At 45.0% G+C, this 24,866-nt stretch overlaps 3 protein-coding genes across 8 annotated transcripts in view; 2 read left to right on the top strand and 1 right to left on the bottom strand.

The window, feature by feature from the left end:
* The window catches only part of LOC111842923 (cGMP-inhibited 3',5'-cyclic phosphodiesterase 3B-like), a 46,433-nt gene extending 39,709 nt beyond the window's left edge, over positions 1 to 6,724 (top strand). The window contains exons 12-16 of the mRNA XM_072698149.1: positions 993 to 1,192; positions 1,899 to 2,102; positions 2,286 to 2,447; positions 2,806 to 3,049; positions 3,980 to 6,724. Coding sequence (XP_072554250.1) covers positions 993 to 1,192; positions 1,899 to 2,102; positions 2,286 to 2,447; positions 2,806 to 3,049; positions 3,980 to 4,185 — 1,016 coding nt within the window. The 3' untranslated portion in view covers positions 4,186 to 6,724. The remainder of the gene's footprint in view (positions 1 to 992; positions 1,193 to 1,898; positions 2,103 to 2,285; positions 2,448 to 2,805; positions 3,050 to 3,979) is intronic.
* Positions 6,725 to 8,994: 2,270 nt separating this feature from the next.
* On the bottom strand, positions 8,995 to 14,245 carry cyp2r1 (cytochrome P450, family 2, subfamily R, polypeptide 1). 4 transcript variants are annotated; one of them, XM_023809731.2, is made up of 6 exons: positions 14,196 to 14,245; positions 13,588 to 13,716; positions 12,775 to 12,916; positions 11,696 to 12,328; positions 10,491 to 10,820; positions 8,995 to 10,067 (listed from the first exon to the last, which is right to left on the bottom strand). In XM_023809731.2, the coding sequence occupies exons 2-6, from the start codon at positions 13,615 to 13,617 to the stop codon at positions 9,886 to 9,888; spliced, it is 1,317 nt and encodes a 438-aa protein (XP_023665499.1). In that variant the 5' UTR covers positions 13,618 to 13,716; positions 14,196 to 14,245; the 3' UTR covers positions 8,995 to 9,885. The 4 variants fall into 4 exon arrangements, with proteins under 4 accessions (XP_023665499.1, XP_023665491.1, XP_023665509.1 ...); XM_023809723.2 differs by lacking the exon at positions 14,196 to 14,245 and adding an exon at positions 13,825 to 14,020; XM_023809741.2 differs by lacking the exon at positions 14,196 to 14,245 and having other exon boundaries at positions 10,657 to 10,820; positions 13,588 to 14,023.
* Positions 14,246 to 19,236: 4,991 nt separating this feature from the next.
* On the top strand, positions 19,237 to 23,438 carry LOC111842996 (calcitonin gene-related peptide 1-like). 3 transcript variants are annotated; one of them, XM_023810204.2, is made up of 5 exons: positions 19,261 to 19,608; positions 20,435 to 20,526; positions 20,911 to 21,045; positions 22,696 to 22,873; positions 23,187 to 23,438. In XM_023810204.2, the coding sequence occupies exons 2-4, from the start codon at positions 20,441 to 20,443 to the stop codon at positions 22,853 to 22,855; spliced, it is 381 nt and encodes a 126-aa protein (XP_023665972.1). In that variant the 5' UTR covers positions 19,261 to 19,608; positions 20,435 to 20,440; the 3' UTR covers positions 22,856 to 22,873; positions 23,187 to 23,438. The 3 variants fall into 3 exon arrangements, with proteins under 3 accessions (XP_023665954.1, XP_023665972.1, XP_023665963.1); XM_023810195.2 differs by having other exon boundaries at positions 19,266 to 19,608; positions 22,693 to 22,873; XM_023810186.2 differs by lacking the exons at positions 22,696 to 22,873; positions 23,187 to 23,438 and adding an exon at positions 21,805 to 22,406 and having other exon boundaries at positions 19,237 to 19,608.
* Positions 23,439 to 24,866: the final 1,428 nt, after the last annotated feature.

Below are 24,866 nucleotides of genomic sequence, written 5' to 3' on the forward strand. Positions count from 1 at the left end.
AAGCCTCTGTGTCTGTGATCAGAAGGTTGCTGGTTCAAGCCGGCATGTCTGTGGGTCCTTGAGCCAGGCCCTTAACCCCCAGGTACCTGGGAACCGCAACGGGTGGCTGCCCTTCATGGCCAAGGTTGCTCTCATAGGGAGCAAGATGGGGCAAGCAAAAAGAGAATTTCCCCTCGGGGATCAATGAAGTATTAATTAATATTATGTACACACCCTCTTATACTGTACTTACATAGCCAGTTACTGAAAGGGGAGCAGGAGGGTACTGCTGCTTTTCCACTGGCATACAGGAACCAGGCTGTACCCGACCTGTACCGCGAAGATACTAGTTACAGCGCTGTTCCGGCCCACTTCGGTTTTACACTGCAGAGGGGGCGGCTTGGTAAACGCATTGCTGGTTTTGGTGAGCGACAGTAATGTAAAACCGTACGATTTATACGATGTACATCATAATTTACTATGTACTAATTTCCGCTAGCACGTCTGTGATAATCAGCATTTTATGTTAGCGTCAAACGCTACTGGAACTAGCATTCGCTTGTGTAATTTTGCGCTACAATTCAATTCCATTGAGCTGTTCTATAGTACTTTTATAAGTAGGAGGTTGGAAATTTTCACGTTCCAAGGTATCAGGAATGCATCAATAAATCGAGATGTGCAACACTACTAATAATGACTCATATAGAGAATATGCCCGGTTTTCCTTCAGATTATTCATGCGTATCAACACAGGTTACTGGTATCTCTGTGAATTTTTACCAGTCAGATGGTGGTGAAAAGCACCTCGCTTTTAGCCCCGCTAGTACCATGTCAGTGCAGGTGCAGCTCGAATAATTTACGGCTTGGAAACGGCTCGGATCTTTGTAGCTGTGGAAAAGCTGTGTGTTTGGCTCCGCCCATGCCTCCTCAATGCGGATGCCGATCGCCTAACAGCAGATGAGCAGTGCCGAGGTTCCCTTCCTCTGACGCCGGGCGGCCTCTGTTTCTCCCAGACTCGGACAGCGGGATCTCTCCGGGAAGAGTGGCCTACACTTCCTCCGGAAGCTGCACCATACCCGATGACAGCTACGGCTGCCTGTCATGGAACGTTCCTGCGCTGGAGCTTATGGCACTATATGTAGCAGCAGCAATGCACGACTACGACCACCCCGGTCGCACGAACGCCTTCCTCGTAGCCACTAACGCACCTCAGGTGGGTGCCCCTCCTTCCTGTCATCGCCAAGCAAAGACACGGATCACTGACCATGTTGAAGCCCTGCTTCCAGTGCCAACGGAGGCACATTAGCACGGGAAGGTAGCACTTGGGAAATGGATTGAAGAGTCGGCTTTTAGCGAATTGCTGGTTAAGACATGGGAGCCATGCCCAGGAAACGGCAGGTACAGATACCCAGGCGGACAGTAGGGCGTCTGATTCAAAGCACTTAACTGACATTTAACCGTGGTAAGAGTTTAAGTCTGACAATTCTGAGGCTGCTTCATTAAGGAGTGTCTGTCAAGCAGGCGAAAATTGTAATAGAGTAATGATCCATGTTATAAGAGAGTACAGTTATTGAAAGGTATTCAGGGCATTGGCTCTGGATGGGTCTGGGGTGCTGTATCCCAGACTGGCTGGAGCCTGGAGAGATTATGGTATATCAGGACACCAGTATGTACAGACATACCGGAACTGGTTGTGGTTCATGCCAAACATGAAATGCAGGACAACATACTTAGCAGAAACGCTTCACAGTACAATAGGTACAAAACAAAGGAACACAACAGAAGTCACAAATGTACAGGAAGCACAGTGCAAAGATGACTTCAAACAAATAAGTTTGCATATATGGAGTGGGCATTACAGATACTTGTGCTAATATTTTTGTTCCTCTGTCCTCTGCTTTCTGTTTCTCTGTTCAAAGGCGGTCCTGTACAATGACCGTTCGGTCTTGGAGAATCACCACGCTGCCTCCGCTTGGAGCCTCTACCTGTCCCAGCCCGAGTACAACTTCCTGGCCAACCTGGATCACGTAGAGTTCAAGCGCTTTCGCTTCCTGGTCATCGAGGCCATCCTTGCCACTGACCTGAAGAAGCATTTTGATTTCCTGGCCGAGTTCAATTCAAAGGTTGGTGATAGAGAGAGTCCCTAGTTATCTCAGGCAAGATGTAGCGGGATGTCTGTGTGTGTCGTGGGTTTGTCTTTGTTCATCTCTTGTTGCAAGACGTCAATTTCCCTTTGTAAGGTCAGCAACTGAATTTGTATGAAATTAAATAACTAAGGACATCTTTCTTATGCTCCCTTAAATCAGGTTAACGATGTGAACAGCCCAGGAATTGACTGGTCGAATGAAAATGACCGTCTGTTAGTTTGCCAAGTGTGTATCAAGTTGGCCGACATCAATGGGCCGGCGAAAGATGGCGACCTCCACCTGAAGTGGACAGAAGGCATTGTGAATGAGTTTTATGAGCAGGTGCGAGTGGCATTGATATCTGTCCCTTCCAATTTATCAGAGGTAGAAAGTTCAGGTCCAGAAAGTACAAATCCAGACCAAGGTTCTATTTCAACCAACCAGGATTTTGCACTTTTACTCTGAGATAACCAGTTCCTTCTCACTCTTACTTATTTTTGAGCTGCAGACTTTCTTTAAGTTTCTACCTCTGTATCATAGTGTGTGCTGAAGGTTTGGTTGTGGAAATCCACATCTGCTGTGTTTCAGTTATGGAGGCATGCCACATTTCACACAAAGGTCTTTAGTGCCATTGTGGTTTCTCAGTGTCCAGTCCCTCCTGAATTGTCCGGACTCAGATGCGTTGGTGGTATTCCCTCAGGGTGACGAGGAGGCCAGCCTGGGCCTTCCCATCAGCCCCTTCATGGACCGCTCCTCCCCCCAGCTGGCCAAGCTCCAGGAATCCTTCATCACGCACATCGTGGGTCCACTCTGCAACTCCTACGACGCGGCTGGACTGCTTCCTGGTTACTGGATTGACCAGGAGTGCTCGGAGGATGAGGAGGAGGAAGAGGGGGCGGACACGGAAACAGAGGACGATGAACTGGAGGAAGAACTTGAACCAAGTGAGATTTTATGTTCTGTCGAGACTGCAAGATTTGCGATGGTTATCACTCAGTCATCCAGCCAGTCATCTTCGGCCTGCTTATCCAGTTCAGTCATAGTGAGCCAAGAGAAGGTCCCTTTAAGCACAGGGTACACGGGGCCCTTTGACACAATATTACCTTGGGCTCCCCATCCAATTTTTACATATAATTTTATGTATTCAATAGCCCTTATCAAATGCTGCCCCCCCCCCCCCCCCCGAATCTGCATGTCCCTCTGATGCCCCGCCTTGGGAGTCTCTGATGCAAGGCCTTTACATTACAGGGCATGTGCTAACACACGCAATCAAACACTATGTGTGATTTTCAGGCACCAGTTCACCTAACAGCATCTCTTTGTGTGTGAGAGCATACAAACTGCCACACACACACACACACACGCACACTGGGACATCGAACCCATAGCCTTGGATGTGCAGGGCTACAGTGCTACAGTTATCATTACACAGCATTATAATGTCCAAGTTGGAAGGTTTGGCTATAAATCAGGTTGTTAGCTCAAATAACCTCACTGTTGTAATGAAAATGAAATCATTTATCTGGCTGTGTTAATTGCTATTGCTTCTTTTCATCGTGTTGGGTTTTGTCCAGCCGCATCTTGTGTGGAGCCGGGGATTCATTTAGGAGGCCGAGGGAAAGTCGATTCAATTACCTCCTGCTCATCCGTTAATCTTAGCATGATGCTAATTGGCCACTAGCGTCACTAGATCAGGAGGGCGGGACGACATGGCTGCCGTCCAGCGCGTCTCTCGCTCGTTCAGACCATTAGCGTTCTTGGAGCCGACGAGTCCCGTGAACATATCGCGTCACGACGGCGGGCGTTTTCAGGAGGCCCCAGGGATATTCTCATTTTAACCCTACCCCCCCCCCCCCCATATTCCCCACACACAGAAAGAAGAAAGGGCCGCCGCCGGCTCTTCTGTAACATCATGCAGCACCTGGCGGAGAACCACAAGGTGTGGAAGAAGACCATCGAGGAGGAGGAGAAGAGCAAGCAGGCACAGACGCAGCAGACTGACAGCCGGCCGGCCACACCTCCCGCCTCTGATGACATCCAGGTCATCCAGGAGGAGGCTGAGGAGGACGAGCGGCAGTAGCCGGCTTTTTTTTTGGGGGGGGGGGGGCGGGTGTAATGCTAAACCCCCCTCCCCAACCGGCTGGGAAGCCCTCTGCACACCGAACCGTCACTGTGCCGTGTCAAGGGGGGGAAACAAAAGGCCTTATTACTGTGAGCAGACTCTCACTGCGATGGTGGGAGCCCCAGTCCTATGCACTTTCACCCCATGGATTTAAAAAAAAAAAAACAAACACACGCACTTCAGCCGAGGGGGAAGCTGCGAACGGGACGCAGTGAAGACGCAGGGACCTCCACTCCTTGGTGTAAAGTTTTATCTAGCTGTGATGCTGCCTTGTTGAACGTCGAGCGCTTAAATCTCCATTAGGTACTAATAAGACAGTAAGAATTACTATAAAGAGTAACATCCACCCTCCTCCCCCCACCCAAACCTCTGAAGCAACTGACACCATTTACCAAAGTGAACCGTGAAAAAGAGGAAGATGGGTGAATCTGAGGCTTATTCAGCCAAGCAGACGAGGACAAACAAAACAAAAATAAAAACGTGAAAAAAATGACATACATGTAGGAATACATTTCAAATGTGCCTGTCTGAACTGGACGTGCAGGTTACACCCTGCACACCATGAAGAGCATGGACCATCTCCTCACTCTCTGCAGTCTCATGATGCTGGTGACACTCACTGTATCAGACTCCACCGGAGCTGACATTTTAACTGAATGCAGGCTTTCCTTTCCTGTTTAATACCCCTTCATTATTGTGTGTGGCCTATGAGATTCATTTTACTTTATTATTTTTTTTGCATTCATTTCAGGAATTCACAGAGGCCAGCCAGCTAACCCCAGTAGTCCCAGTGTTTACCATACGGGGTAGAGAACCGGAACATGTTCCACCTAAGGGATTTTTTTTAATTTTGATAAGTGTATTTTTTCACAGTTACTCAGGATTCACCAATAGATCAGAAGTTTTTTTGCAGGATTTCAGCCCATGAAGTAATAATTTCTCATGCTGTATATTATATAATATATATGTGTATATATATATATATATATTATATAAAAACAGTAATTGTAACCGTTTTTATTCCTTGTACGAACAACTTGCTACAAACTCATTTTAGCTATTTGAAGACTCCAGTCCAGTGTGTGGGACCCAGGACAATCAGGCCTAGCCTGTCCTCACCAGGAAAAGCTTCCCCGAAGCTTGTGTGTGCGCGCGGACAGCGTCGGACGCAGACAAGAATCGTACATCGAATAAACAAGGTTATTTTTGTATCTGAATGGGATTAGCCGTTTGTTGGTCATTCTGCTGTCGGCATTATTTTAACGTTTCGTTCTTGTAAACTCACAGGCAGTCTTGTTTGTATTTTTTTATTTTAGGTTTTATTTAAATAATTCTGCTTAAAGCTATTTTAATGCAATATATCATTTGCCAAACGTACAGCTGGCTGGTGCGCGGATTAGCTGGTCGAGCAGCAGCGTCCACGCGTTCGGGCTCTCCGCATCTCGCGGTCGGTTGCGGAACGACGTCGGGATGTCGCGTGCCGAAGCGCATCATCCCGCCGGCGACGCAGCGCCGCCCTGTGGCCGAGGCTGCTCGCGCGCGCCCAGCTCGTTCGACACCTTTCGGAATCCCTCGGTATGGGAAGGAAAGTTCTCAAGTAGGCATTGTAAATCAGTCGAGTATATTTAAAACAAAAAAAAGGAAAAAAAGAAAATGCACCTTTTACTACCAAACAAGTGTTTAACCTCTGCACAGAAAGAGTATCTGCATATATTTTTTTTAGATAATCAATCGTATCAGAGTGCATCTGTTTTATATTTGCAGCTGACATGTTGTACATAGGGAATCTGTAATTACCATCCTGTTTCCAGAGTTTTTATCTAATACTATTTTATGGATGTAAAATCGGCTTTCACCAGTCTGGGGCATCCGACATTTTTCTTTACACGGTGCACCACCTCCCGTGTTCCTGACCATAACCACTCTCGTCCCGGCTGCCTATTTTTTTATACCCTGTGACTCGGCGTCGTCCTCCCGGACGCAGCGTCGGTGCCAAACTCTCCCCGTCCCGCCACTGATCCGTGACGCAGCTGAACCCGGATTCCCATGATGCATTGCGATTAACGTGAACCGTCCTAAGCGAGGATTTTTAAGTCTGACAGATACGCGCTTGTCACGGGTGCATCACCTGAATGTTGGGTCAAAGTAACATAGAAATAACATCAACAATAATAGTAATACTAATTTATTTCGTTGCTTTGTTTCCCCAGTCGGAGCACAGCTCAGTTGTAATGCCTCAGCTTGCCCCTACCCCTTCTTCAGTTCCAGCTCCGTATGTCATGAAAGCTAAGTGTTTATTGACTTCTTACTGTCTCATGAGCCATAGTCCTCTGATGTTCTTTCCATGCATACATTTATGAATGGCTGTCACATCTATGTAGCACCTAGATATGTATGTCTGATGTAACCATTCAGTCTTCTGGAATATGTGTGGGGGGGGGTGGGGGTCATTTTTATTGTTATTTATAGCTGTCATAAAACACATCCCTAAATACCCCCTGAGCTGTCAAGTAATGTTTATTTGTCAAACGCCTGTTTCTTTCTTTTCCAGTTAGTTGGTTTTCTTTTGGGATTCGTTTTGGGAGTGTTTGTGTATGGTGCTGTTCTCCTGTCATTGAGTGTGTGCCTGCGCGTGTGTGTATGAAGGATTTTAGATGCTTAGCCATGCAGAATAAATGGATCCTCCTCACTTAGCCAGCAGTAAAGAACAGAGATGAAGGGAAGGCTCCTGACCTTAAATATCCCAGCGATGAATTCCACTTGCTTCTGCATGGTCACAAGACCCAGGGAGCCAAGGAGCTCATCTTGGAACTTGGTAAAGTAAGTGTCAGGGGAGAGCAAAAAAAAGCTATGAGTTTTTCAGCTGTGGCTTTCATTGCATTACCATGGGAACTCCAGCCCTCCAGCGACAGTCTGATGGGCATGTAGCCGTAAGCGGGTGGTAACCCTTCTGCTTCAGCCGGCTGCGTTGGGACTGCTGTGACAGCTTGATGCTGCTGTCAGAGACGTGGTTTATCTGTGGTCTCAAGACTACGTTGTCCTCAGAGCTGTGACTGTGTCGCCAGTCCCTTGTGGTCCACCAGACCACAAGATAAAGAAATCGGTGAGAGCTAAATTGCTTTAAAGAGGTAGATGGCCATGAAGAGGAGATGTTGTCATGTCCTAGCCTTGAAGTCTAGATGAGAGCTCAATCCATGCTCCTTGGTACTGAGATCTATCCACTTATGACTGTTGTGTTTGCATTGGAGGTCCCTGTATACACGTGTTGTCGGAGGTTTGGTTAAAGCCAACTGGTCAGTCAGCAAGACATTTCTAGTCGATGGCGAAACAACGTGCATCCCATTCAATAACTCGCCAGAGTATCTTTTTGTTGCAGAACACTAGTCTAAAGTTACAGCAAGAGTATTCTGTTCTGCACAGAGAAGAAGATTATCACAATAATAAAATCAAGGCAGTAGTAATGCCTTGAATGCCATGAAGATAACTTGCATTGCAGGTATCCCAGTTCCTCTGATGTTTTTCTCGGTGTAGCAGAAACGTCCTAAATCCATCAACAAGTAGAATATCATGACGCACCCTCATGTTGATCCCCAGCCAGCATCTGTTCTGTTGAGAGTAAATCTGACACTGCTTTTTCATATACCCATTTTCTCTAATTCAAAAATTGGGTGGAGTATGAAAAACCACATTTAATATCCCAACAAATCAGTTTGCAGGCCAGACTCAGGATTCTGAAGTCAGCTATGATGGCTGTGTGCCTAAGTGCTTTCGTTTCCTTATCTCATAGGATGAAGGTTGTTTTATTAGAAACCAGGGTACGACTCTGACCTGGGTTCACAAGGTTGCCCTGAAACCGATAATGTGCACCCTCAGGTGGATGCCAACCAGTCTATGACCGCTGGGGGGGGGGGGAAGGAAAGGGTCTCCTCACTAATTTCAGATTCATCCCTAGTAAGTTTGTTCTGGATCCAACACTGGGCAGCGGAATGTTCACCAAAATCAATAATATGTAATATAATATGCCTTTAGGTATGTGATTATTTTCTATATGGTAAAAATGCATAACATATCATGCGGCATAGTGTGTTTGCGTCATGCTGCATGGCACTGTGCTGCCATGAGTCAGCCCTGGGCCCAGAGCCCCTCGCATGGCCTGGGGCCCAGAGGAAACCTGGCGGGAACTGCCACATCACCGCGCTACTTCCAGCCAGTGAAAAGTATGCAGATCAGATGGTGACTGCGGGTGACAGCCAGGTTCTTGGCAGAGCGGAATTCCCGGAACTAGACCAGTACCGGGTACCCGCGGGGATGACACACCCATGTGACTTACACAGTGATCAGTGATGCCATTTGGTTCTGATCAATGGGTCAGATTGAAGTATAAATCGTTGGTTGTTTGTAAAACATTTCCTCACGGACGCAGTGAGAAAAGCCAAGCTATGCACTTACAGAGTGAGGTGTTTGCCGGACCTGTTACTCCTGTGACATTTTTAGTTGTGGTCCATTGCCAAACACAGCCCCCACTATCAGATCGATAGAGGATATTGACTGAACGTGTACAGCCAGCGGTATCGACTTCTCCTTTAGTGATCACTTTTAAAAATAGAAAACGCTCAGTCTGAGGTTACTGCTGGTTCTGATATTAACCCTTATAGGCCTATGGGCCGGTTTGGATGCTTTTACTACAGATTTATCACATTGTGTCCAAGTGCTTAAGTATAGTTGAAATGCTTTTATTTTTAAAATAAATCAATACCCTTTGGAGAAATTTATATTTATTAATAAAGACAAATATAATTTAATATTATATCAAAATTTTACAGTGCAAGGGTTTTTACTTGTGATAGAGACAAATGGCACAGTGGGTTGCAAGAATCAAGAAAACGACTGGATATTTGTATTTGTATCATTTTTGAATGGAAATTGCTTGATTTATTACTGTAATCCTTAACTTCTTACCTCAATGCATGTCTTTTTGTTTTAATATACACATCCAACTTTGAAACACTTGTATCAGTAGCTACGTGACAGGCCGATACCCTGCCAGGCCAGAATCGCAGGTATTGAAATGTACCCGCTTTCTGGTTACTCGCGTTCCTAAGGCAAAGTCCTAGGAACAGGATCCCTGTGTACACAGAGCCCACCAGGCTGAGCCAAAGGGGAGGGGGGGGGGGGGAACTTGCACAACACGCAGGGCGCGGGAATGTAGAAAGTTCCGGGAAAAGCAGATGTGCACCTGACGCAGCAGGACTGAGTGTTCCAGTTTATCGGCGCGGACAGCTACACGATCCAGAGACACAGAGGGAGGTGGACCCCGTTCACTCGCACCGATGGACTCTCCTCTGACTCCTGTCTGTGTGAACAGGTGTGTGTGACTGCATTTCTAGGGTTATATACCTTGTGGTGTGGAGAGCATAGAGAGGGTACACATACACACTGCTCCTCACACTCGAGATCTTTACCATGCATGCTTACTGTTCTCAGTTGCATGGCCTTGAGTTTTCTGTGGCTTTCTACAGAGCTGACGGGATTTTCCCGGAGAATGTCCACCGGGAACCAGTGCAGTGTTTCGAGGGATGTATTCAAATGCTGTCTGAGCTCACAAGCCCAGAGTCCAGCCTCACTGGCAGGCAGGTCAGTGTGGCCATGGGTCTCTGCTCACTGCTGCCTCCGGACTGCACAGATGTTGTAGGGCAGAGGCTGTAAGGTCATGCCCAGTTTGGGCGTGAGGCTGGGAACGAAGCCTGCTGGAAACTGCAGGCAAAATCTCTGCAGCATGGTGGTGAAGAAGAGGAACAGCTCCATTCTGGCCAGCTGCTCGCCCAAGCAGTGTCTCCTTCCTGGAGGGGAGGAGCAAAGACATGAGACGAGACAACAATGGTGGGAGGGAACATTACCCAGCATTCCTGAGTACATATCAACCTCTCAACACTAACCATAAACATAACTGAAGAGCAAATTTCCAGCACTTACTCAGTCCAATTTTTGTTGGTTTTGAGACCACCAATGATCTAAAATCAGGCTTCCTCATGATATGTTACAGTTTTGGTAACCAAGACTCAACTCAGTCCTCATGGAATCTGATGAAGAACTTACATTAATTTCCAAAATTCTTAACTCGTATCCTGTTCAATTTTGGAAATTTGCTCCTCCATTATATACACTGCAACCTAAGTGCTTTGATGGTGATTCACAATAGATCGCACAGACCGTTAGCTAGGAAAGTTGTACAGTGCTGTTCAGTGCACGGAGGGGGGACTTGCCCAATGAGAATGGCAGGAATGCCTCTCGTCGCACGAAATTGCCCTGGCTGTCCAGGAAACGCTCCGGCGAGAAGATATCCGGGTTGCTCCAGTGCTTCTCGTCAAAGTGCACAGAGTACAGGTTGGTGATCACGGTGGTGCCCCGTGGGATGGTGTAGCCCCTCACCAGCGCGTTCTCTGAGGTGGCCCGGAAGATGCCCAGGGGCACCACGTTGCAGAAGCGCAGCACCTCGTGCAGCACAGCCTCCACGTACGGCATCCTCAGCCTGTCCTCCAAGCCAGGCGGCCTGCAGCTCCCCACCACCACGTCGATCTCCCTCTGCACTTTGTCTGCCAGAGGAGAAAAACCACAGGGTCACTAGAAGCGACACTAGCAGCTTGCAAATACTGGTAACAGCTGTAGTGCTTTGAATTTCAGGCAGACCTGGCAGTGAGATATGTAATATATCTCAAATGCTTTCCTTCTAAAGCTATCCTTTTTAAAAAGTCGGCTTTTCTTTGTCTGACAGGAAAAATAATAACTTCCTAATCCACTCTGGTGCCTCTGATTAATACAAGTAATTTTTTCCAGTCGTCTAACAGGCTGGCAAACGCCCTTCTCAACAGTGCTGCCTGTCTCCTGCCCCCTACTGGCAATGGAAGAAATAAGGCTTCAAAGTCTATGGTGGATGGGATGTACCTGCGCTGTCAAAAACTGACTGGTTTAACCAGAGGTGGATGGTTCAGGTCCAGAAACTAAAAATCCAGACCAAAATTTTGTTTCAACCAACCAGTTCAGTTTATAGAGTCCGCATCACAGAGTATGCATCTGGCTAGTTGAAACAAAACCTTGGTCAGGATGTTTTATTTTCTGGACCTGAACTATCCACCTTTGAGTTTAACCACTTCCCAGGGTGTTTTTTTGGTTCCCCTTCAGGTGAACCACAAAGTGTTTTAGAGATACGAGACTTAGTCTACCCATCTGCTACTAACAAGCCACCAAACTGGGCACATCATTATGGACTCAGCTAAAGGGATTACAGGTTAAATAATGTCCTGGAAAGCAGACCTTGATAATCATTTCCTCTTTCTAATTTAATGTAAAATGACATCTGTAGTAATTATAGGAATGATACCCAGTGAGTGAAGAGCGGTGTTTCAATATGGGCTGTGACATTATGTAACATGCATTATAAGGTAATAAAGCCTCATTGAGGCGTTCTTGCCCTGCACGCTGGGGTAGAGCGCCATGTAGAGCATGGCCCAGCGAATGGCGTTTGTCGTGGTCTCCGTGCCGGCAATGATAAGCTCGCCCACGGAGAAGATCATGTTCTCCAGGGAATAGGAAGAGCCCAGGTCTCCTGTGCTCTGCTCCATCTCGTCGTGGTAGGCGTCAATGTAGTGCCGCGGCGACTGCGGCATGCGGCCCTGCGAGAAGCGCTGGATGAGCTTCAGCAGGAAGTCGTACACTTCGACCGCGTTCCGGAACAGTCTCTGGTGCTTGCCGAACGGCAGGATCTCAATCCAGGGGAAGGCGTTGTAGAGGAAGGCCCAGCCGCTGGCGGCCAGTTCCACATTCTCGCTGAAGATCTCGATCATGTGCTGGAAGTCCGTGTCGTCGTAGGTAAAGCGCTCCCCGAAGACGATGAGGTTGGTGATGTTGGACACGGCGTTGGTCACCAGGTGTTTGGGGTTGAAGGGCTTCCCCTTGTGCTCGTCGATGGCGTCCACGAAAAACATGCACTCTTCAGAGATCTTGTTCTCGAAAGTTTTTTGGCCCGTGCCAAAGTAACGAAAGCTGTTGACGGCAAGCTTGCGGTGTTCTATCCATCCTCGTCCATACCTGCTGTTCAGAAGCCCTTTTGCACAGAAGACAACAGAACTGAAGAGAATATATCTTTTTATATATATTTATTATTATATTATGATACTTATACCTTCTTCAGCAGACTTTAAAATATTTTACATATATTAAGGTACCACTTTACAAGGCTTCATTTTGCAACTTATAGATGGTAATAACTCATTAATTAAAAAACTGCTATAACTTGTCTATTAATGATTTACAAAATGTTACAACCTAATTAATAGCCTGATTATAAACGCTTTATAAAGGTCTGATTGTAAAGTGGTACCCATATTAAAATAAAACTATGCATGTAATATAAAGACTAACTGACGAGACACATGTTTTGTAGTGAATTCAAAGTAAGATGAACTTGGATAGAAGCACCAAACAAACCAGTTTCTTAAGTTTCTTGAGGCAAACAGTAAAAGCTAAAGAAAAGATGAGAATCATTTGTACCTCCCATCTTGGTCATCTTCTGGAACAATGGCAGTGAGGGTCGGTCTGCGAAGACGTCTCCTTGGTGCACGAGGCACTCTTTGATAGCGTCGTACCCGTTCAGCACCACGGTAGAGATACCGCCAAGGTCAAGACTGAAGATCTAAAAAAACAAAGATAGGTAAATAAATAACGAAAACGAATATCAGTACTGAAACTACTGTATGAGGAAGTGTATTTGGGGTTTAACTCGTTCTTTCATGTAAAACATTCATTTTTTAACTAAACCGGGCACATCTAAAGCAATTCTTGTATCTACAAGTTAATTTCTCCAACATGGTTCTTGGGTAAAAGGGGGAAAAAAAGACGAAAACCGGTCGGACCGGTAATTACTGTTCACAAAGCACAGAAGAGCGGATGATGTAACCCGACTGAAAAACGAGCTCAGCATTTCTGCGATCTGCTCGGGGTCTCACCGGCTGCCCAAACCCAGTCGCGCTTCTCCTGAAAGCTGGTCCCTGCTGCCTTAACACTCCTCTAACTTATGTGCAAGTCTTTGTCCGTAAAACATACATCCAGAAAAAGCAGAATAGTTGAAATGCGATGCATTTCTTTACTGACCAGGCCCAGACTTCCATACTTGCTAACTCCGCATCAGTATAGATAAATGTACAGCAAAACATTTAAATATGCATGGAATCCATTTTCGATTAATGTTAGTGCATTAAACGTCATGCTGTCATTGTTACAAGATGCACCGCCTTTTACACCGTGGACATTATTTCAAGTTGCAAATGAATAAAACGCCCGCCGATGTGTGTTGAAGTACCGTACCGGTCCGTGGATTTCACTCTGATTCTTCATATATACGTGCGGTTCCGAGGCAAGAGACCATATATTTCCAATAATGGGCAGAGATGTAGGTCCGGGGGGAAAGCCCCGCGGTCTCCTCTGCTTTACGAGCTGACGGATGAATAACAACAAAAGAAAGCAAATTAATAAGCTGCCTAAAACTAAGAAGGTCTGTCCATAGGACACGGTCCAGGGGCTCGGCAATCTGCTGCTGGATACCATTTCTAAGCCGCGCCGAGGTTTCCATAGGAAGCAAAGTTTTCTTCTAACTAAGGATTATATTATCACTTCGCACATGTTGCTATCCCCGCCTCCAGCACACTAACATTGGCTAGACATCGTAGCCGCGATATTTGCAATTGACGAACTTTGATTAAAGTCGCCACTGAGACTAGACTCCCAGCGCTTTAGCCGCCGAGTAACCGGGAAGCGCTTCTGCTTCGTGTCATTCCGTAAAGGATTTTTCGCAGAATGCCGATTTATTATTAGAAAGTGCACACGATGTAATTCAAACAGTAGATATGCCAACGCGTATTCGTTGTTTGAGTTTTCCAAGTTGTTATTATCATTTATTTTATTTTTTAACTCACCTTTTTCCCAAAGCCTAACAGGAGACATGCGGGTGTGACCGCGCGGTATGCATCCGATCGCACGTATAACCGGCGTAAATTTGAAATTGCTGTAATTCTGCAATTCTTCTAAAATGGCAATTCTCTTTAAAACTCGAATAATTACACTAATATACAATACAAGAAACTGAAAATAAGAAGGATTTTTTTTAAATGCCCAGTACTTAGCCCTTGCCTTATCGAAAAGTCACACAAATAAAAGCCCCGGAGGCAAACTGGTGACCATAAATTAAGTTTTTAGGTGATGAGGAGAAAAAATTATTATGGACATTTCTGGTAGGGCCTGAATGTGAACTGGCCTAAGGGAAAGACCATTACCTATTGTTCCAATGGCACCACATTTAGAGCCCAACCTTAAAGTTATAACCAAACCTAACTATGTGTAGCTTTAATTATTTGACAAGCAAACTTGATCTGTGGTTATAGTTAGTGAGGGGATATAGTAAGTCACTGCTGTGGGTGTTGCCAAGAAAGTCTCAATGCAAACAATGTTCTTTTGTGATATATGTTTATATTTATATAATGAACAGATAATGCACAGCACATTACTGGGCTAATATCCCTTGCTGCAGCCTGTGTGAGGGATCTTCCACATGAATGTGACTCTTGCCCTTTAGGGATTTTGATGATGCACACAGTGCACCTTTGGCCCAGTCAGCTGGACACCTCAATGCAGTTCAAGGGTCAGGTGGGAAACAACCCCCACCCACCCTGATTGCTTGCATCTGGTTTCATCCAGATTGTAAATCTTCATCGCTGTTCCCCAAATGCATTCTGTTCTGTGTGAAAGTTAGAACAACCTCCACAAAATATTGTTGGGATTTTTAACCTCTGTCCTCAAAATACAAGCCAATTACTTGGCTCCTTCTCGGGTTTTATCTTGCTCGCTCCTCTGTGGACATTTCAAGCTGCTTGCTGGATGGATCTGTCTTAATTAGAGCTTCCTGTTTTTAAAAATGTGTGTTTGCTAAATTCTCCACTTGCACAAACACTGTTGGGGATATGTGAGTCCATCCTAGATCCATATTAATGGCCAGTCACTTAATGCACCAGAGCCTTAATGTAAACCTGCAGTTTCTCAAATCTTAATTTCTCAAAGCATTGCTGGCAGAGTCATGAATGAAAGTAGCATCTGGATAAGAGCCAAGTTCTTTAATTGCATTTCTAAAAATACTGCAGATCAGGGGTCCAACCTGAACAACATCAACTAAACTGTAGAACTGGCCTCAGAATGAGAAAGCTGGGGTTCTTTCAGGACACCTGGTGCTACTCTTCTTATATTTGTTCACATATTGGCTGCTTCTTTGTTGGGTAACTGAGCTTTCGTGGAGCATGAACAGAAAGGCAGTGTTTGGTGTAAGTTAGAAGGGGCCTGTCCCTCTTCCCAGCAGCTACTGCCCCTTCTGCCACAGCACACCTGGTAGATGTTCTCCATTAAAAGACATTTTCTTGTGCCCCATGCTCCAACAACGTCAGTTTTTTTACTTGTCTTAACAAGGCCTTTCCCACTTCCATGGTTGATTTTCTAGAAAGTTCCTCGGTGCTGTGTTACTTTTCCAGTTCACACATGTTTCTACATTTGCAGCAGCATCGCAGGATGTTATGAGTCATGTCATTATGGACTCTGTACAATCCAAGGGGATGCAGGGTCATAGCAGGACACTTTAGCATTTTTGTTTTTATCAGTTTAACAAGAGGCTTTTAATGGAGCGAAGAGATCTGCAACATAGATAAGAGCAGCTAAATCATCGCTTCCTTAGAATCAGACATCATAAAGGTGGTCAGTGTGACAGTGCTTCTGCCTTAAACATTTTTAGCTTGTAGCACGGGCTGTTGGTATATTTAGCATATAGCACTGGCTACAGACATGCATGCATCCATCTTCCAACCATTGGTCCAGTGCAGTGTCACGGAGGACTCTGGAGCGTATCTCAAGCAGAACAGGTCAAAGTAGGGGGACACCCTGGACGAGATGCCAGTGCATCACAGGGCACACACTCGGAGTTACACACGCTGGGTTGTCCACCTAACCGCATATAACCAGTCTGACTTCCTCCTCTTTAAAAAATGGGGCTCTTTTTGTATTTGTCTGAGGGTGACACACAGGGGACACATCAGCCATTGGCTTTTTTTAGCGGCTCATTGTCAGTCGATCCCCCAGAGTTCCTGTCTTCCTGCTGCTGTGACGTAGAACCTCAGTCTTGTCCCAACCGACGGAAAATCTGACACCCAGCAGAAATCCCATCGTGTCCGAGACTCTGGACTGTAAACAATGAAACCAGAACCAATTTATTTATATATCTTCAGATAAAAGTAGTCAGTAAAATGTACATTTATCTCTATGTCCCTGATCAGGGTAACTGCATGAAAAGAGGGATGGATGGATATTAAAGTATTCTTGCATGGTCTAATTGTGTCATTTGGGAATGTATTTCACATTTTTAATTTTTCATATTTGCAGAATGACTCTACACCCACATTTGAAAATGTCCAAGTCACTCCTCCATGTGTCTCTAGTCTTGTCAGAACACAAACTCGGGTTTAGCTGAGACTGGCTTTATTGTGGATGGCACAGCAGGCAATGCTGCTGCTTACAGGTGGTTTCAAACGCGGCCTCCACTCTGTGTCACTTATAACCTGGTCCTCTGGTTTTCTCTCTCAGACATGCAGGCTAATTGGTGTACGATTGTATGTGCCCCGTTATGGACGTGCATCCTGTCCATTGGTGTACGATTGTATGTGCCCCGTTATGGACGTGCATCCTGTCCATTGGTGTACGATTGTATGTGCCCCGTTATGGACGTGCATCCTGTCCATTGGTGTACGATTGTATGTGCCCCGTTATGGACGTGCATCCTGTCCAGGGTCCTCTGCCTGGGAATGGCTCCAGCCAGACTCCTCCCTTCATGACCCAGCTCCATATAAGTGGTTGGAAGATGGATGGATTCAATGTTGCAATACTGTAGAACACAGAAGCACAGCACCCCGAACTTGTCTGTCCCAATGTTACTGTGAGGTTTTCTGTCCAGTGACCTCTGAGTCCACTAGACAATCACACCAATAAGAACAGATAACTGCCAGGGCTTGTGGCCACTGACTACACGGGGGGGGGGGGGGGGCGGGGGGGTTGGGTCAGTGCGGTGGTCAGTGCCCCCTGAGGGGGAGACAAGAACCAAAGCACATCAGTAAAAGAGCAGAATGGAAATAATAGAACACTGAAATATAAACACTTGTACAAGATATTCCAGTCTGGCATTCCAGGTACAATGAGACTGAGCTCTGAGTAAAGTTACTGTAGTCCATTAACACAGGAAGGATTCTCATTTGTCCTGTTTTATTGAACCAGTGATTTTAATCAGTGTACAAGGCTTCTTTCCCGGAGTGGAGAACAAACTGATGCATAACACTCAACTTCAAACTACAGACGTAAATGTACATTAAGAAGGTCATCGTTAACTTGACATTAAGCTCTCGTCGATCCTTCTCTCTTCTTTCCTCATACCTAATGGGTCACTTTGGGTAAATTTCCGTAGCCGCTGCCTACAAGTGTTCAAATGTTTTCCTAACGGGATTTACGGGCGTGTGTACCGTATAACCGTAGAAGTTGGTGTGCACACTTGATTAATCAGCGCGCAGTTTGTTGGCGCAAATTGTCCCGATTACATTTTTGAGCCATTAAATGATATAAGCTAGTGATCATCATTGGTTTAGCACTAAGGTGTTCCTTTAAATTGCTGTCAAGCTGTCCATCAGAAGTCTGCTCGACATGTACTCTGAGACGTGGTCTGCACAATCGCACAGGAAGAAAGGCTGCAACACTCAAGTTCCTAATTGACAGCGCATCTCCGTTTCTCACCGCGTCTGTACAAACCCGGGAATTCATAAAAAAGGATTATGTGCGCACACCTCCGCAGCCGCTGGCTTCCGCGCTGCAGGGGGGACCCAAGCGCTGTCCAATTTCCCGTGATTTACTCGTTTTGTTATCTGCCCAGCGCTCCGTTCAATAGCACTAAAAGGCTCATCCCCGCTAATGGGGCTCCTCCGTGACGCAAAGGAAGCCTCTCGGAATGCTTAATGATGCCCAAACCGATAATGAAAACTAAGAAAAATGATACGCTCCTTCAAACAATAGTAATTCCCCAAATCTTAGGTGCCTTTGTCGCTTTTCTTCAACGGTCGTTTCACTGTAACCCGGATAATTTAGAAATATACACGCGTTTAATTAAAAATGTAAAACGGCAGCGCCATTAAACGTCGCTGAGATACTACCCTGACTTGAAAGTTATTTTAACCTGATCTTAATGCTACATTTGTATAAGGCGATGCGGCTAATCAGGCAATTAAGTGATACACAAAAAACACTTTTAAACCAAGTTATTCAGTGTCAAAAGAAGGAAATCGAAAACATAACGGAAATAATAATGATTTTATAACAACAGTATTATTAACTGCCTCGGCAATTATATGCACAAAAGAAACACAATATACCGAATAGTCTCAATAAGAATCCTATTGATGTGACCGGTATTGAATGAAATATTTAACTCATAACAGAAAATAATATCTTTATGATGCATCCGTAATAATCAGACACAACAGTTTTTCTTTACACTGGTAATGAAAATGCGGTTTCAAAAAGCAAAGGGGTTCGGAAAATAGCAACATATAGACGCATTACCACGTAACTCATCTCTTTTAAAATGCGTATTTGTCTTTCTACCCAAAAAGTTCTAAAATAGTCCCATTTATTAATTAAAATGCAGGCAAACATTTCATTCTGCAAACCCATTTAATACATTTTGTTTTGTGATACCTGTGTTGTTTTCAGAAATCCATACTCTTGCACAATTTAATGTTAATGTTAGCGACCACCCACAGAAACTGCAGTACACTTTTTTGCACAGTAGATGTCCCCGGCGTTAAGTTTTGTTCTTCGGTTTCAATAATTTCATATTTGATACCTGTAAAGTATTTTGGGAGGCCAATTAAAATATTTATGATGACTTTCTTTTTTATTTGTTGCTGTTTACTTAACGACCTTGACACTTATTTAGACATGAAATGGTTAAAATGATCTTGGCATATTTTGTGAATGGAGCACTTTGTGACTAAAGAATGACGTAACTGGACTGCCATATACCTTTTCGTGTGCCAGAAGTAAGAGGTGGCCTCTGATTGGCTGGCTGATGAAGCTGTGCTTTGTGGTTGGTGGATGACAGATAATTAAACTCCTACACAGTCAATACACAAACCCTAGTGGTAGATATATAGGGTAGGGCTCTGTAGCTGTGTGCAGCAGTATCAAGAGTTGGGTGTACAAGTGGAAAGACATCTACTTATCCTCTTAATTTTGCAGAAAGGTCTAATATTCAAGGTAAGTAAAGACCTTTTACATTATTTCCACAGGGCATAATTTGCTGAGATGCACGAACTTTCCGTCTGCTTCTTTTGCTGCAGATGACTAAATCTGCAGGAAATGTCTTGATGTAATTCAATTAAGGTAACTAAGATTAGAGACTCGTCCACTTGGCCAGATTTTTTACTTGCAGTGTTAGAGGAAGAACAGGGATCTGATGCTCAGCATGCGATGTGAAGTGACTGTCAAGGCATCCTGAAAGAGCAGGATGTACCTCATTACTCTAATGTGCCAGCTCCTCGGGGAGCAGCATCCCTCAGTCCAGCATCACTGCAGAGTATCCATCCTGGTGTTGGCATCCGAGGAGAGAGAGAGGGTCACCCAGAGCAGGACAAAGCTGAAAACCTTTTAACACCTGCCTCATATGGAGCCAAACGGGTGATGGAGGCATTAAGTTGCATCTTCTTTTTGCTGTTTGACAGATGTAGGAGAATGACAGCTTCTGGGCTGAGAGTCAGTGGTAGCCCAGGAGGATAAAAGCATGTCTTGTTGGTCCTGTACAGGCACTTTTGTACAGGCTGTTAAAGTCTGAGCTCTAGGTGCAGTTGTTTTGGGGTATCTTCATTAGTAGACCATTTGGGATTTAGTACCTTGGCAACCTTCATGCATCATGTGCGACAGGAGAGAATCAGTGATCTTCTACCCGTGCACTTCTACTATTGTCAAACTGTTGTGTGACTTTCATACTTTTCATATTTTTTTAAGTGACTTTGATGCCACTGATGGCTGAGCTTTCTTATGTCTAATGCCTCTGGTACTGACGAGCACTGGCTTTTTGCCACAGGAAACCATGGTTGTGTTGAAGATTTCGGCTTTCCTCGCTGCCTATGCCCTGGTCATTTGTCACATGTACTGCTCACATGCCGCCCCCGTCAGGTGAGAGAGAGCACTGCAGTCATTGTTTTCATGACGTTCAAGTCTAAGCTTCACTCAATCCAAAGCAGGCAAACGCACTACATGACAAGCGAGCCTGACACTGCTGCTGATCTGCAGAAACATTCTGGTCTTTTTATGGTCTGGATAGTTGGGTGCTCCTCATGCTGCACTCCATTTTCAGAATTAGGGGACATCATAAATTTGAACTTGGCTCCTTGACAGATTTTAAGTGGGATACTTTTAGCAGATTGTTTTGATCCTGGCTGGGGTCCATTGTAGTAACGAATGATAGTGACACACTCCCAGATTTTTTTTTCTGAAAGCCATAGCAATAATTCCTCACATGTCTGATATAAGTTTCATCTTCCCCCTGTTTGCCTGCAGACCCGGCTTGGAGTCTGTGACAGACCAAGTTACACTGTCAAATTATGAAGCTCAGAGGTTGCTCAATGCCATAATGAAAGAGTTCTTGGAAATGACGATGGAAGATTTTGACCAACAGGAGAACGACGGAAATAGGTACCGACCTCTTTGGAAGCTCAACAGCTTCATTGAATGTTCTCTGCAAATTGGATGATATGAAATGTTCACTTAAAATGAACCAACTCATTCTATTGCCAATATTTGGCATGATGTGGCAGGTGAAATAGTTTTCAGTGGCTCACTCTTCTATTTTAACCATCAATCTCTACTCTGTTGCGGAGCAATACCACACCATTTCAACTAGAACTCAGTCCTGCAAGTGTTTGATTAGAGTCTCGAGGTATGTGCCCAGAGCAAGGACCACATTACCATCCCTAAGCTTGGAGTTCCAAGTTCCTGTTGGGCGGTTCTCTGTCGATCCATCCCGCATGGACTGGTTTTGATTTCTTTCCTCACATTATGAGTCCGTGTTTCAGAGTCTGTTTGTCTGCTATGCGAGAGACAGCTTGCGGCTGCATGATCCTTTTAAGTTGTGCAAGAGGAAAATGCTGCATGACACCAGTAACGACCGGATCTGTGTTTTTCAGCCACGTTGGCAGATGAGGGTAGAGCATGCTTACAGGATGACAGCTGGTAGTGCCTACAGAGTGCGGGTGGGGTGGGGCATGGTTTGGGAATGTCCCATTCAGCATGGTTTGGAAGAATGCCGTTTTCCCTTAAGATGCATCCAGGCTAAACGATGCATCGGCAGGCCTAACTGCATGGCGAGGGGAGGATGAGGTTGCCGCGACGACGAGGCGGCCGCATGCTGCTGTTCCCGCGAGCCTGTCTCTGCATGTCCTTCTCTCCCCACAGCCCGGACAGAGGCATGTCCAAGCGCTGCTCCAACCTTAGTACGTGTGTGCTGGGCAAGCTGTCTCAGGAGCTGCACAAGCTGCAGGCCGTCCCGCGCACGGACGTGGGAGCGGGCACGCCCGGCAGGAAGCGGAGCCTCTCCGGGAGCGACAGGGAGCCGCACACTGACAACTAGGCAGCTCTGCTCCTCCCTCTGCCGCCCCGTCTTCCTGCTCCTTCGTTTTGATTTAATCTGTGATGCATGTGGATCTTGTCTGCTTGACTGACACCCTCGAAACAGGACTAAAGACCCTTCAAATATTCCTAATGTGATGATACTTCCCTATTTCGACAGAGAACGATGTGCAAAAAGAATAATGAGACAATCAAAATCAACCAAACGTTAATGAATTTAGTTACACTGGTTTACTTAAACCTGCAAAATGCAGAAAGTAGGCTTTTAAGTAGCTTAATAACCCAGAGTAATAACAATAGTACTGTAATAAAACTTACATATAACTGATATTAAATCCTTCTTATAAGCTTGACTGCGTTTCATGCCTAATAAACTTATTTTCCAGAATGTCCCCCCTCTTTTATTCAAGCATAGCTACATATGAATGTATGTTATTATAAATGCTGCTCATCCATTTTTAATAACCCTGGCTACTAAGTCGTACTTTATCTCCACATTTCCAAGGGGCTCAGGTAAGCTGTTAATTGTTATACTGCAGATTCATTACCAGTAGTCCTTATCCGTACGTTGTATTTAGATGAAGTGTGTTGTTTGATGGAGGGTAAATATTTTGATTTGCAATCACGCCACTTCCACAGTAGCCTGGCATTTCTAAGACGTCCGGCGACATGTATACTGTGCGGCTTGCAGTAACCGCGTCCTGTCTCCCGAAGCAGCGTGACAGCGCAGAAGCGCGCCTGCAACACCGCTACCTGCGTCACTCATCGCCTGGCGGACTTCCTGAGCCGGTCGGGGGGCATGGGCAACCGCAACTTCGTCCCCACCAACGTAGGAGCCAAGGCATTCGGCCGGCGGAGGAGAAGTACCTCCATGTGAGCCTTTTCGGGAAAGGCGGTGAGTATAGTCACGTCACTATCTCTGTTCACCTGCTCTGTCCCACACTTCTCAGGTATATTAATCCACAACCTAGGCCACAAGGGACACTATTATAACCAGTGCCTATAACAAATTAATATTAATACATTAATAATAATTACATTAAATTCATGTAATCTTCATAGTTATTAAAATGAACGTGAAATGTCAAGAATGACCTTTTTCCATTTCGAAATCAACTGCAGTAAGGAGGTATATTAATGAATAATCCAGAGATCGATTTCGAGGGAGTCACGGGAAGCTGACCTTTCTGCTCTTCCTTGTTTTGCAGGGGTACGCTCATCACATTCACTTTCAGGCACACGAAAAACGGACCCTCATATGAAGCAGAAGAACGGCGTGCAGACAACAGGACTGACTTCTTGCATTTTTTCCTGATCGTATGATTTTTGCTTTTCGTCGAACATGGAAAAAAAGATCAAATAGAGCACTTTCATAATGTATATGGTCATAGAACCTCAAAGTACAGAAAACTACATTTTTTAATATATACAGATTTGTTTGAAATAAACGGAAAACTGCACTGGTTCCATACTTCTCTTTTAACGTAAACATATGTGTCATGCGACCCGCTGTCCTCCATCCGTCCGAGCAGCGCGCTGGGGGGGGGAGGGGGGGTAGGCCTATATTAAGGCGGGACGCTACCTTCACATTGACCCTGTCTTGTGCCTTGATGTAAAACACTTTTCGTGACATGATTGTACAGTATATTAAAAAAGAACATAAAAATCTATAAAACTAATATTGTAACAAATGTTAATTTCAGCAAGATTAAAATGTATTTTAGATACATTTGGGTTGGATTACTTGTTTTATTCCGCAGAGGCTGACAAGTAAAGTTAAGCGATCAAAATCACCGTAGTACCTGTGTAGCTATATTTGCCAGCTGTATCTGACTGCCAAGTCCTACACATAAAAAACGAAATATTCTTCGGACTGACCAGACTTGCCTTACTCACTTGGCGTATCCATCATGTTCAGCTTTACTCACTAGGTGTATCTGCTGGACGGTCCAATGTCAAACAGCACACAAACTGTTGAACTCAGTTCTGGAAACCGCTGGAAAGGTATCTTTCACTAAATTCTCCAATGGGACAATTCAAAAGAACGTTATAGTAACCGAAAGCCTAGTCCAGATCCTAGCAGTTCAAGATTCTCAGTTTAGTGATTATGGAAATACAGCCAACAACATGGAAACATAGGACTATCAGGAGATATAACAAGGAAACTAGCCCGATAAATGACATAATGTCTGTGAGCAGCAGACATTTGTAAACACTTAATCCTCGCTGTTATGCGCTACTGCATGTTTTGATTAGTTTGCAGTCTGATTAAGCACAGTAGGATGTAGTGTCACCCGACAGAGAAAGCGATGAGACGCCGGATTCTGCATGAACCTTTTCGCTCAGAAGTTTTGCCTCAGTTCTTATTTCCCCACATCGAATAATAATAAAAAATAAAAAAAAACTCGTAAAGCCACGTGTTACATTTTGAATATTGAATATACAAAATTGAATTTGCTGAATCTGTCGATCTGCAGCTGATTTGTATTGCTGGTGGTGGCAGTAATAAATATTACTGCTTTTAACTGCATGTAATAGCTGTTGTGCAGATTTATGGATCTCGTAGGGGCCATGAGAAGCCTTCTAAGCCCAGCTCGTAAGATCTGCCTCGTATTTTCCAAACCATGTGACCCAAGCAATACCCATAGACGAATCTGCGTTTAGATGTTTCTTCCGATTGAGAAACATAAACGAAAGAAATCGACGTTTTAATAAATAGCTCATACCACTGCTTCTGCAAATAGGAGATGCGGGAGTTTTAGCCCTTGATCGTCTAAATATGAAGTTATTTGACGTGAACCGATTCTATAATTTATACGTAGTGTAACAGCTTGTGCTCGGATGGATGTTCAAGTAAAAGTATTCAGCTATTGCAACAGGAGAATTAT

The sequence above is a fragment of the Paramormyrops kingsleyae genome, chromosome 13 (assembly GCF_048594095.1).
Source record: "Paramormyrops kingsleyae isolate MSU_618 chromosome 13, PKINGS_0.4, whole genome shotgun sequence".
NCBI lineage: Eukaryota > Metazoa > Chordata > Actinopteri > Osteoglossiformes > Mormyridae > Paramormyrops > Paramormyrops kingsleyae.